Source organism: Symsagittifera roscoffensis, chromosome 7 (genome assembly GCF_963678635.1).
Source record: "Symsagittifera roscoffensis chromosome 7, txSymRosc1.1, whole genome shotgun sequence".
Taxonomy (NCBI): domain Eukaryota; kingdom Metazoa; phylum Xenacoelomorpha; order Acoela; family Convolutidae; genus Symsagittifera; species Symsagittifera roscoffensis.
In genome coordinates, this window is record NC_087068.1 from 55,492,062 (window position 1) to 55,505,078 (window position 13,017).

A 13,017-nucleotide genomic window follows, 5' to 3' on the forward strand; every position below is an offset into this window, starting at 1 on the left:
ATTAATTTTCATCTGTGCATAACCAAACTCCAATTGGGCATCAATTAAAAGCAAATGGGAAAATCATCGTCAATATAATACATCTAACTAAGAAATTTGTCTAGTGATTTACAATTATGGAATGATATCTATCAAAGTTTTGTTGAGCTCTCTCTCTCTCTCTCTCTCTCTTTGAAGTTATTTTATTTACAACTTTTGTAGGGTATTCGGAAATTTTCAGGGGGGATTAACATAAGAGAAATTTTCAGTTTTCTGTTTGGATGAGATGTTTGATTATGCCTTCTGCGTATTTGAATTGACACCATTCTGGTAGATTCAGATTGTTGAGATCAACGTCGAAATACACGGGCGCTAAAGCGTCATCCACAATGCTGAAAAAATAATCAAATTATAGATACAGTTGGAAACTTAATCAAGGCTTTTCAGAGAGGACATTGAATCACAGCCCATTTATTTGAGCTGAGCTGTTTTCTGACTAGACTTTTGCTATTCGCCCTAGACAGTTTTTGTTGAAAATATGCTAACAAAATTAAGTTCTTTCATTCAAATACTGGAAGATATGAAAAATTATGAAGGCAAGAATTGTTTACGACTTGAGAACTGGTCTGAAAAATGTTGTTCAGCTTACTGATAATTTGGATTCATCAGATCAGGTTCGTCCAAATTCAGCACAATCAGCTCATTCAGGTAAGTCAACAGCACATATTTCTTCGTCGCGGGCAGCTTGTCCAGTTCCTTTTCCTGCTGCGAAGTGAGGGTTTCTCTGAACTGGTGTTGGATCCCAGCGTATGGTTCTTCGTCCTGATGCTCCAGCATCAGTCTGGTTCTCTGAAGTGCCAGAGCTTGCCAGAGGAACACACAGGACTCAAGTTTGATATCACTGATTCCTAAACAAGTCACACTTCATAACCAGAAAAAGATTGGCCCGGAGTGTCAGTTACAAAGCCTAATAATAAACAGACGCGTAGAGGAATCTGGGTCTAGTTTAAAGCTATTCATCATAAAAAACACGACCCAGAGGAGTAAACAATCTCGATGTTCACCTGGCATAGCTTCTATTTTGATATTTTTGAGAAATTCGCCGATGGTCTGTTTGGGGTCAACCTTCCTATCCTTCTCCATGTACTTCATCAGGAGTATCAACTGTCGCAACATCTTGCACACCTCAGGCATGTCTGTGTACTTGTTTTGAATCTTCTTAGCCTCACTTCTTGTCAACTTCTATGACAAAACAAACACAGAACGAAGCCTGAAAATTATGACTCACTCAAATTTACACGGGTCGGCAGTAAGATAAAAAACAATGCAAAAAATGAGGTGTGATTGCTAAATGAACAAGACCGCTCGTACCAAAATAATTTTTTTAAAACCAGTTGGACCGCCCATAAAAAAACAATTGGATGGCATAAGTCAAAAATCACCAGAACTAGAGTCATTCCAAACAATTACTGCAACCCAACCATGAAATTCTCCTTGAAAAAAAAACTAATCAGCTTGAAACAACCGACAATATTAGTATAAGTAAAGCCAAAATAAAATAGAATAGAATCGATGAACGGAAGTAAACAGAAAAAAAACACGGACTTATTCTCGACTTTCAAATTCCAAAGCAAAACAAATGGCTTAAGCACAATTTAAGATTGACAATTTTAAGATAACATTAACCCATCTTGAGAAAACAGGAACAAAAAAAACAAAAAGAAATTTTTTATTTCGCTGGAAAATCTGAAAACTAAATTCCACTTTCGACAGTCGATCACGTTTTTAGTGAAGATTACACTTTTGCTGTTCAATATCGGAGTTTGCCTTCTTTTTAACAAAAGAATGTAACTAAATTTAAAAGAAATCAAAAAGCAAACCGCGAAAAAGTAATTTTGAGCCTAAACAAATTTATAAAATTAAACTAAAAACCAATCATCACGACCTATACAAGAATTTGAACAACGTTCATCGACTCTTAACAACCTATTAAGAAGTTTTAGAAGAAAAACTGATATCCTGTGTCTGTTCAAGTAGCCCACAATGGTAGGACCACATATTTAGGAAAAATTTAACACACAGGCGATACAAAAAAATTTCCTCACTTATTTACGCGACATATTTCAGTTTTCATAAAACCTAATTATTAAAAAACTAGGTACAATTTAGCCATTTTACAACCCTTACGATTCCTAAATACTAATTTGAAAAACTCAAACCAAGTGATTGGAACATTTTATAAGCCGTATTGCTGACATATACATCATTTTTTCAAATCATTGCAACCGAAAAGAAACAAACTTTCAAGTTTTTAATAGAAAAACTATTTATTCTTTCTTCTGGATAAGAAAGAATCTAAAGACAAAGTAAAAAATTTAAAAAAACGCTTCTGAAATTCTACAAACATGAAAATTTTTGTAATACAATTACTTGCACATAACCGGAATATATTGAAATGATTTTCAATTATAATGAAAAAAGCTTAAACCTGAGGCAAACTCCGTGCTGCGCCAACCAAGCCGACAAAAATAAACATCCAAACAAAGACGCGACAAAGTTTTTTGTCACGCGGAAAAAACCCCGGTTACAAAAACAGGTTCTTCCCGGACTCGAATCACATAGTTTTTTCTTCGCAGTCATGTGCGTTACTTTTACGCCCCATTTGCGGATTAACGCCTTGTTTTTTTCAATTTGAGACAAGGTTTCTAACTATTTAAGTGATTTGACAAACCAGTTAACCTATAAAAAGTTTATATTCCGATTTGATTACGCTTTGATAACCACATTTTGATAATCACAATTTGAGACACAAACGTTCAATTGAAACAAAATTTAAAAAATGTCGGAAAACTTTGTTTACATTTTTCAGAACTTCCCAAGTTTTTTCTTAATATAGGGTGACTGAATCAGATTGAAACTGCAAGAATGAGAGGTCGGTATAACTGAAGTTGCAGAAATAAAATAACACTGAAATTTTAGTGCGGAGATCAGCCTCTCAATTTTCATCTAATTTAGTCTGCAAGACGAAAACAGACCAGTTTTCTCGGTACTGAGGTAGTTTCTGATTACTTAAATTCGATTTAAAACCAAGAGAAATTCCTTTGATGCCACACCTGATCCCCAGTGAACTTTTTTGAGGTAGTCGAAATCGAGCACACAAAAAGACGAGCTTATCTATATTCCATTCGCGGCCATTTAGGATTGTGTTGTTTAAAGAAAATAATTGATGGTACAGAAAACTAAATTATGATATTAAGAGCTGCTGTTTGATACTGCATAAGACGAAAAACTATATATATGAAATTGCCAAAATTTCACAGCTTTTTCCGATCCACGAAAAAAGAACTAATTTAACAGAATTTCGTATAGAAGCTGGAAAAAAAGAGAAACTTCAATGAAATTAAACCAAGTTTCCGCTTTTAAAATAAGTTTCCGAATTTATCTTTTCATTTTTTTTTATGTTTGTCTTTTTTGTCATTTCTTTCAATGCTTAGTTTTTAAAAAGCATGACATTCAATATTTTAAAATAAAAAAGAAAACCCTTATAAGGAATGCAATTAGTCATACAAAACTGGTTTACAGATAAGTTACCGTTTCATCTAATATGCAGTGTCGTGCGTTGTTCAGTGCGTCTTTTGTGCTCGAAGATTTTGTCATCAGCTTCATAACCTGAAAATGGAAATCATAACACTTTCACAAAACCATAAGACTTTCATATGGATAATATTACATTTTCACACATTCACAGAAAGTAATTCCTTTCCGTTTATTAAAAACACCTAAAGTAACATGTCCTATTTTACATCAGTGATACTCCTTTATAAGCTTTCTTTAATTGGAAATTCGGTGGAAGGTATTTAAGCAAACCGGTATTTTAGCAGATCGATGTTTCAGCCGACTAAATACAATAAGCAAGTCTTCAAAGGAACACTTAGGTCAAACGCGGCATTAGTAAGAAGAAATCGCTCGCTGCACTGCGCTAGGGTGGCCTCCCTCATGCTGCAGGAACGGAAAGTTTCGCTTGTTTTCAGCCAATCAGAAATGCGTATTCAAAAATCTAAGAAATCACAATAATTCTCCAATAAAGCGAATAAATCAAGGCCAAAAAAAATTAATAGCTACCAATTATGAAAATTCAAATAATGCGAGATCGAAGGCGGGTATTGGAAAAAAAACTAAAACTGATTCTAGAAAACGCAATATTTTAGAAAATCAAAAACAAGACAAAAAAATTGAATTAACCGTGCCCAATTCCCCTGATCAAACTAAGGATGGAGAAAAATTTAGATTTTGTGAGTGATAACTTTAAGTATGGCCAAAATTTTTATAAAATTTACAGTTTTATAAAAAAAATTTGATTTAAAATACACTCATTTAGTTATTTTACAGCATTCAGCTGCAACTCCAAATAAACATTGTGGAAGGCAATTTAAATGGTGCGTTTGATCAAAATGCATACTTTATACAGAACTAACGGATTTACTGTTGATCCAAAAAAGTTAATTATATTATATCTGCACGAATTGTACAGCTAAACTTGCTGTGCTGATATAATCCATTTTTTTCATAATAATCACTAGTGGTGCAACATTCGTTCAAAAATAGCCTTCGAATCTTCACCAAAAACATTCGAACATAAATCGAATGTTCGAAAAGTGGGTTTTTCGGTTATTTGGAAAACTTCAAGCAATATTTTGCTTGTTCAGGCAGTAAGTATGCAGTAAAACTCGGGACTGGTATTATCTGGAACCTAGGGTCCCTTTTGTATAAATTCCTTCAAAAAGTCTTTAAAAAAATAAATCCCCAGAAAAAGCAGTGTTCGGTTGAAAAACGCCACCATCATTTTAAGGAGCTAATAAATGTATGTCCTTCAGCTGTAGCAAAGAAGTGTAATTAACTTTGCAGAAAACAACGTTGTGGACGAACCGAGAAAAGACTGGATTAAATAAGGATTTATTCCTAACAACAAGATACATTATTAGCAATAACACCAAGATAATAGTAACTTTATACACAGAGGCGAAGCTGCACTTCACAAACATCAGCGAGGAAACAACAAAAGCAGCTCTAGGGTTCTAAAAGGACAAAAAAAATAAACAATCTTCGAATAAGTTAGTAAAAATTCGGTGACTTCTCGGACTCGAACCTACGACGACCTATAAATTACGAGTCTCACCCACTATCCACTCGGCCTCAGACAATTAGTCCATCACAAACACTAGTCACAAATGAAGCCACGAAGAGATGCTATGAACTTTCCAAGGCTACTAATCCTTTTTCAGCAAAAAGGCGCACAAGTAAACACTTTTAATAAACACTTCTTTTTGCAAGTTAGGTAAGAAAAACAGAAGATTTGTACAAAAACACTAGCTGCTCGCTAGTGTAAATAGGTATGCAGAAAATTTTCCTCAGGTCAACTTAGACCGAATATTCGCGCGCGAAGGTTTTTCCTCGAAAGAACGTTCGAACATTCTATTGAACCAATAATAATAACGGCGGCTCTTAAAATAGTTTAACCAATAGGAAGGTCAAACGATTATGCTTGGTTAAAAGTTTTCCATCATTCGGCCCCTCCATGAGAAAATCCCCCTGCGCTAGCATTCGGCACGGTTTATTGTGCGCTAACTCACACTAATCTGTTTTTGAAGTTGTAGGTTTGTTGACAAACCGTGTGATAAGTGTCTTACTTAAGGAAGCTTGAACGAAGAGCGAGCGTGTTTTTACGCCTGTCAATCAATTATGTGTCAGTTCTATTACGTTGGTCTCCCAAAAGACTAGTTTTCCCTTTTTATGATAAAAGATTGGTCTGCTAAAAGATCTGTCCCCAAGAAATTCACAATTAATTTCTTTCGAACGGTTCACAAGAAAACGAAATTCATATTTGAAACCTATACAACAAACAGCTCATTAATTTTGCGCAATCCAATCACTACTATTCAATTAAAAGATAGTCTCATTCACAGTTACACAGCGGTTATCTCACATGGGTTTACTGGCACTTCAAAGTAGCTTAAGAATTCACCTTCATGCTGATGAGGGGCTTGAACTTGAACAAATGGTGTCCAATGGTTCCTTCTATCCCACTCAGGTCATAGTGCACTCTCTTTGCTCGTGCATCCGTGGTGGCGAAGTTCGCAATCGACGACAGCAACTCCCGGTCGACATTGGAAACCAACGCGACGTGTTCGCCCTTCACAACTCCATTACTGAATTCCATGGCACTAAACCACAACACACATGATAAAAACAGTTTTTATTTTTTTTATTGTAAACAACACTCAGTTTATTTAAAACAACAATGCCTCAAAATCTCATAAATAATTCTCTAAATTGCTCTTTTTGCAAGTTGCAAGCTTTCGATATCCTATATCTCAAAATCCAGCTTCAAAATTAATCATCCAACACTTAACGGGGTTTGAAGTACATTGTGTTGTGACTTATCTTACAAACATTCTAGCCGGGCAAACTGTAACTATGAGAGCAACTTTAACCGTGCAATTATTGACTTTAACTAAAATTGTGAAACTTTACTCAATTCTGAACAGTTTGAACTTCTCACGTTCACATGTTCACAGCCTAGAAAAAAATCTCAACTAACTTAGGGATCGAAGAATTAGGAAATAGAACTGCAATAGGGCAACATAAACGTGTCCGCCGGCTAAAATTGATAGTATTACAGTAAGGTTTACTAAAAATTTAGGTTAGTGTTAGTTTTCAGTTGAAGATTGAAGGTTGATTAAACCCTGGTAGACCCTGGAAGTTGTCCGAAGAAACGGTTCAGCGCTGTTTTTCAAAAAAAAAGTGAAGAACAACTAATAGTTTCACAATTTACTTCAGTGATTCCGCGCTACGCTACGCTTCCTCACGTACAGATGTTCATAGCTTAGAAAATTATCTTAACTAACTTGATAATCTAAGAATTAAAAAATAGAACTGCAATAGGTCAACATAAACTGGTCCACCGGCTAAAATTGATAGGATTACAGTAAGGTTTACTTAAAAAAATTAGGTTAGTATTCAGTCGAAGGTTGATTAACCCCTGGTAGACTCTGGAAGTTGTCCGAAAAAACGTTTCTGGACTGTTTTTCAAAAACAGGTGAAGAACAACTAATAATTTCACATTTTACTTCAGTGATTCAGCGCGACGCTACGATTCCTTCAAGTTTAGTGTTTTTAGTAGTTTTGATTGGTTTTTGTTCCCGTGCGGAATTTTGTCTTGCCGTTTCCTTCTGCGGCGAGTGACTCTTACTGGACACTTCTTGGGTTGGAACCAGCCGGCATCAACGACCAACTAATTCATCTAACATTTCATCACGACTATGTCAGTTTGACTCTACATGGTTTTCAACGGTCCCCATTGACGAATAGAATCAACAAAACCCCAAATGAAACAAAGACAGCCAAATTGGCATGACGGAAAATCTAGAGCAACTCAAACGCAAAAATCTCATCGACGCGTAGTCCCCCAATACTGCATTTGAGCAAATACAATCATTCAAAATCGCGAAACTTAAGGAAACAGGAGTAGCAAGTCGTGAGCAACTGGAAATCAAAATCCGCAAAAAACAGGACCAGCTAACAAACTCCAACAGCAATATACAGCAATTGATCACAGCTGAGTAGCCAAGAAGCAGAAAATTTGGACGAAAAATTGGACAATAATTGTATATCAAATTCAATAGCTTCTTTACAAGCTCAAAACACGAGTTTCTACAGGTGAAAGTCGATCAGCAGATGTAATTGTTAACTTACCGAAACCAATTCGCGTGTTTTCTCTGGAGGATACATGGAACGGAAATCGTGCATGGACTTGCTCGAAGGAGCCGTGATTGACAACACGAGATTGATGAAAACCAAAACCAACAGCATTTGAAATCATCTCTCACAGCAGACGCGGACAATCTACTACATTCCATAACGATTACGAATGGCAATTTTGACATCGCCGTTGACATTCTGGAGGACTGATACAACAAACGTTTGATTTTGCGATCGCGTTTGAGATCTTCAAGCAGCATTTATTGACAACAGGAAACTCCAAAAATCTTCGAAGCCTCATGGAAGCAACAGAGGAAGAGCGATTCACTTTGCTCAACCATTGACAACCAGTGTGCGCTTTGCTTAACCATTGACAACCAGTGGATCCACAGGGTTTTCTTTTTTGTTGACCGTCTGATGAAATAAACTCCCATTAAAATACGGAAAAAACAACTTCTACATCAGGAGCAGTTCCTCAGCGTTAAGACCAGCTCAATAAGTTTTAAGAAAGATGCCAATCTCTTGAAACATCCTCATTGCGATCGACATCGATTGCTAATCAACAAATCGACAAAAAAGGTATTAACATGACGACCAAAACGCTTCAGACAAACATAGCTACATCAGACAAGGACGAACGCGAATGCTGTGGAAAAACTGATCTTAACTTATCAATATCAAACAGCTTTCGACCAGGACACCGAAGTGAGGATTGTTCTGGACCTATCTGCAAAAAATGTGGAAAGAAGAACAACTCTTCTTCATCGTGAGCAAAAACCACTTGTGAAAAGACCAGACACTGAAATACAGCAGACATCAGCGAAGGTGAAGCACGATGAAAAAAGTTTACCGGAGCAGCATCTCATGAAAACTCTTAGGATGAAGTCTTTCTACAAACTGCCATCATTCCAATCGAGATCAAGGGAGAAATAGTTCATGGATTCAGCGGTGTAATGGATTCAGCATCACAGAACAACTTGATAACAGAAGCAGCTTTTCAACTTCTCAGATACACAGACAGAAGCAGACAACAAGGATTTGTGGAGTTGAAGGAAACGAAGATTGCGACAACAAGGGACAAGATTATGTACTCATCCAGCCCTCATACAATGAACCAATCTCAATGACAGCATCAATTCTTCAGAAGCTGACCAACAATTTGCCTTCGAGACTTATCAAGATCAACAAATGGACAAAAGTCAACAAAATACAATGGGCTGATCCCGGGTTCAACTATCCACATGTTCATTTGAGCAGCTCGCTAGGAGGATCTGATAATTGGAAGCCACAGAATCAAAGAACAGGCAGGTTCGATTTATTACAGATCCTGAATTTTCGATTAGCTTGTAATTGGACAACAAAACAGCAATACCGGACTTAATTCATTGCAACAGATATTTGTCAGCGACGATAGCAAAACATATCTACAACGATTCTGGGAATTGCGGAAGTTCCACAAAAAATGCTGCGGATACCAGAGGAGCATAGATGTGAGTAACACTTCAATGCAACAACTAAATGCAGGCCAGATGGCTGATTTGTGCTACAACTGACTATGAAAGAAGAAGTTGTATCACTTGGAAACGCATTACAACAGGCTCAAAGACGACTTAATAGTTTGATATTTTGTTTGGTAAGGAACCCTGAGCTCTACATGAAGTATAATAACTTCATCAAAGAAGTAGTCGAGCTTTGTCATATGGAAGAAGTTCCAGACAACGAGCTATTGCGACCAAGCCGTAACTGTTTCTACATGCTACATCATCTTAGTAGCTTTCGACGCATCAGCTAAGACAAAAACTGGAATACTACTCAACAACAATCTGATGATTGGACCTACAGTTAATTTACACCTCCTTAGCATTCTGATTCGCTTCCGAATGCATCAGGTAGCATTCTCAGCTGACATTGCGAAGATGTACCGCCAAAAGGAGTTGGAAGAAGATAGAAACTTGTGGGAAAAAAAAACTCAAGAGATTAAGGACTGCCTATGGAATCGCCTTTTTAGCCTTTCATTCGATACAAGCTCTTCATGTGCTTGCTGAAGAAAGTGATGGCGACTCTTTTTGGATAGCAACACTCATCGAGATTTATGTATACGACCTTCTATCAGGGTCTTTAGATATTGAATCAGCAATTCAACTTCATAATGGATTCATCAACACACTTGCTACAGCTGGATTTGAAATTCGCAACTGGACATCAAATTTCAAATCCAGCTATGTCATCAAAACATTTGGAAACAAACCAAAACCCAGAAAGAATTTTTTTGATTTGGCAGTTAAATTACACGAACGGTCTCTAGTGATCAAACGACAAATGCTCTCAGGAGGCACGAGGCTCTAAGAATCCCCTGGATGGCTTTCGTCTACAATAAATCAACTGAAATCATTCATACAATTCACGTGGATGAACAAAATCTCGTGGGATCAAACGATATCAGTAACACTACAAGAACAGTATGGACGCCTTTGAGGGCAGCTAAAGGAACTGGAAGACATCAAGTTGTCCCACAGAGTTCTTTTTACTGGAGACAACCAAAGACCAACCGGAGACGAACATAGAACTTCAACTTCACGTTTTCTGTGACGCATCAACGGCATTTGGAGCTCTCGTGTGTATGCAACAAGAAACCAGCGATAGTCTAACATACGTCAAAAAATTGGCCGCAAAAACACAAGTTGGGCGTAATAAATACATTTATGTTCCACGTACACTTCTCGGAGCACAACTATGGGAAGCAATTTTAGCCGCCATCAGCGACAAGCGGTTTATTATACCAACCGTTTTCGCCTGGACTGACTCTCAAAAAACAATTGCGTGGTTACGAAAAATTCCTCGGAAGTGGAAGACATTCGTTGGTAAATGAGTGGCGAAAATTAAAGAAATTTTAAAGCTGAGAGCTAGAATTTTTGCCGAACAAGAACCATCCCGCAAATTATACTTCTCGGGGATTTTCATTGTCAATTCTATCATATCATTACCTTTGATGGAACGAACTAACATGGCTCTCACAATAATCAGACAACTGGCCCAGAGCAGAGTCAATCCCAGTAGAGGCGACAAAAAAGTCAGCAAATGAAGACACCGGATCTGTTACAGTGGTGACAGTAGAACAAGAGAGTAGAGTCTTAGATCTGTTGACCAGGTTTTCACTGCTTTCAAAATCCAAGATCTTATGCTACATCAGGATCTTATGCTACATCAAAAAATTTGTCAGTAACTGCAGAACTTAACTCAGACTGGATGATCACGCAGCAGTTCAAAACGTAGCATACGCAACAACTGTTACAGGGGGTATTAGTACCCGGGATGGTGTTAGCACACAATTAGGTTTGCGGACGAGAAAGCGATGATGCCGGGGAAGATTATGATACAGTCAGGTGTTGAAACAAGGGTAGGTTTTGGTAAGGATAGAATAAAAACTCAAAGAGCAAAAACAAGGACATCAAAAAAGTAAACTTACGCCAGTGGGAGCTTAGTGAAGCTCAATCAGGTGGACAAAACATTTCAAATGAAGTGCATCAGTTGTCTACAGCTAAAAAAAACTTTCAACCGTAAAAGTTAAGGAAGCTCGCACGACTCTTCACAGCTCTGATCATCAGTTTCTTAAGTTATCGCTTCAACCGAGACCATCCTGATTTCAAGACCACTTGTTACGCCATATAATGATGGCAGCAATGCACTTGCTCTAACGCCTGGACATTTTCTCATAGGACGACCTCTGACAGCAATGCGTCGACACAGGACAAGAAAAGATCACTCAGCCGTCAAAACAAAGCCATTGACACCATAGTTCGACAAATCTGGAAACGTTGGGAAGAAGACTGCTTATCTTCAGTGCAAATGAAAGCCAAATGGACTACATCGCCATTAAGACAATTCACCGTTGGAGACATTGTTAAAGTGAAGGAGGACAACATCCGGCCTTTGATGTGGCCAATGGGTCTCATTACTAAAGTTTTCGATGGCAATGACAGCATCATCCAGGTAGCGCCCAAACAAAACCCAAACAAGACTATACAACCGACCAGTCAACAAATTTGTAGGTGCATTTCGAGAGTAAATGACCGACGACATAACTTTTCTTTACTCAGGACGCAACTATAGGAGTTCATGCAGACGTTTAATTGAAGCGGTTGAAGGAGGCTGGTTGAAGGAGGGCGTGACTTATCTGACAAGGCAATGTAGCCTGGCAAACTGTAAGCATGTGGGCAACTGTAACCGTGCAACTTTTGACTTTAGTTAAGTTTGGGAAACTAAACTAGAAAATCATTTAATTCAATTCTGAACAGTTGGACTTTGTTATGTTTACCTGGTCAACTAGGAGTAATCTTAACTTGGTTAGGGATCTAAGAATTACGAATTGAAACTGGAATTTGTCAAAACTTTGAATTATTTACCAACACACTGCCTAACTTTAAAAAATTATTCACTAACAAACTTTCTAACTTGAAAAAAAAATCAAACTGCAAAAAAATCTAACTGCAAAAGGTAAAAATTGGTGTTAACAAACTTCAAGACTTCTTCCCAAAAAAACTATCACGACCAATTAAACTTCCACAACAGTCATTGACACTTATAAGAACTCGAAGAAACTGAATAAGTGGTAATTTTGACTTTTTGTACTTTTACATAGCGTTGGAATTTCAAAGAAAAATTGTTTATCATTGGCAATTTTTTTATGTTTTTAAAATTGTCTCAATTTGAAGAAAATCGGGTCAATAGATAATTTGTTTATTCCACTAGGAATTCAGATTATGAGAAACAATTTTTGACACCAGAAGTCATTCACGTTTTTCGTGATCTTAAGGCTTTTTTTTGTTCGATAGCGGAGTTCGCCTTCCTTTTTACCAAAGGAAGCAAACTGAACTTTAAAAAAATTATAAGTCAAACCACAAAAAATCGTTAAAAAAAATCACGACCTATATAAAAATCACGACTTGCTCTAACGCCTGGACATTTTCTCATAGGACGACCTCTGACAGCAATGCGTCGACACAGGACAAGAAAAGATCACTCAGCCGTCAAAAAAAAGCCATTGACACCATAGTTCGACAAATCTGGAAACGTTGGGAAGAAGACTGCTTATCTTCAGTGCAAATGAAAGCCAAATGGACTACATCGCCATTAAGACAATTCACCGTTGGAGACATTGTTAAAGTGAAGGAGGACAACATCCGGCCTTTGATGTGGCCAATGGGTCTCATTACTAAAGTTTTCGATGGCAATGACAGCATCATCCAGGTAGCGCCCAAACAAAACCCAAACAAGACTATA

General features: G+C 37.3%; 2 protein-coding genes across 4 annotated transcripts in view; one reads left to right on the forward strand and one right to left on the reverse strand.

Moving 5' to 3' along the window:
- Positions 1-13,017, forward strand: part of LOC134851621 (GTP-binding protein 4-like) — a 501,193-nt gene that overhangs the window by 36,614 nt on the left and 451,562 nt on the right. The gene's annotated exons all lie outside the window — the stretch shown is intronic.
- Positions 1-13,017, reverse strand: part of LOC134851150 (E3 ubiquitin-protein ligase rnf213-alpha-like) — a 17,971-nt gene continuing 4,954 nt past the window's right edge. The window contains exons 2-6 of the mRNA XM_063867107.1: positions 6,002-6,200; positions 3,571-3,648; positions 1,044-1,221; positions 629-887; positions 1-371 (exon numbers count right to left, since the gene is read on the reverse strand). Of these exons, the coding sequence (XP_063723177.1) occupies positions 245-371; positions 629-887; positions 1,044-1,221; positions 3,571-3,648; positions 6,002-6,200 (841 nt within the window). The 3' untranslated portion in view covers positions 1-244. The remainder of the gene's footprint in view (positions 372-628; positions 888-1,043; positions 1,222-3,570; positions 3,649-6,001; positions 6,201-13,017) is intronic.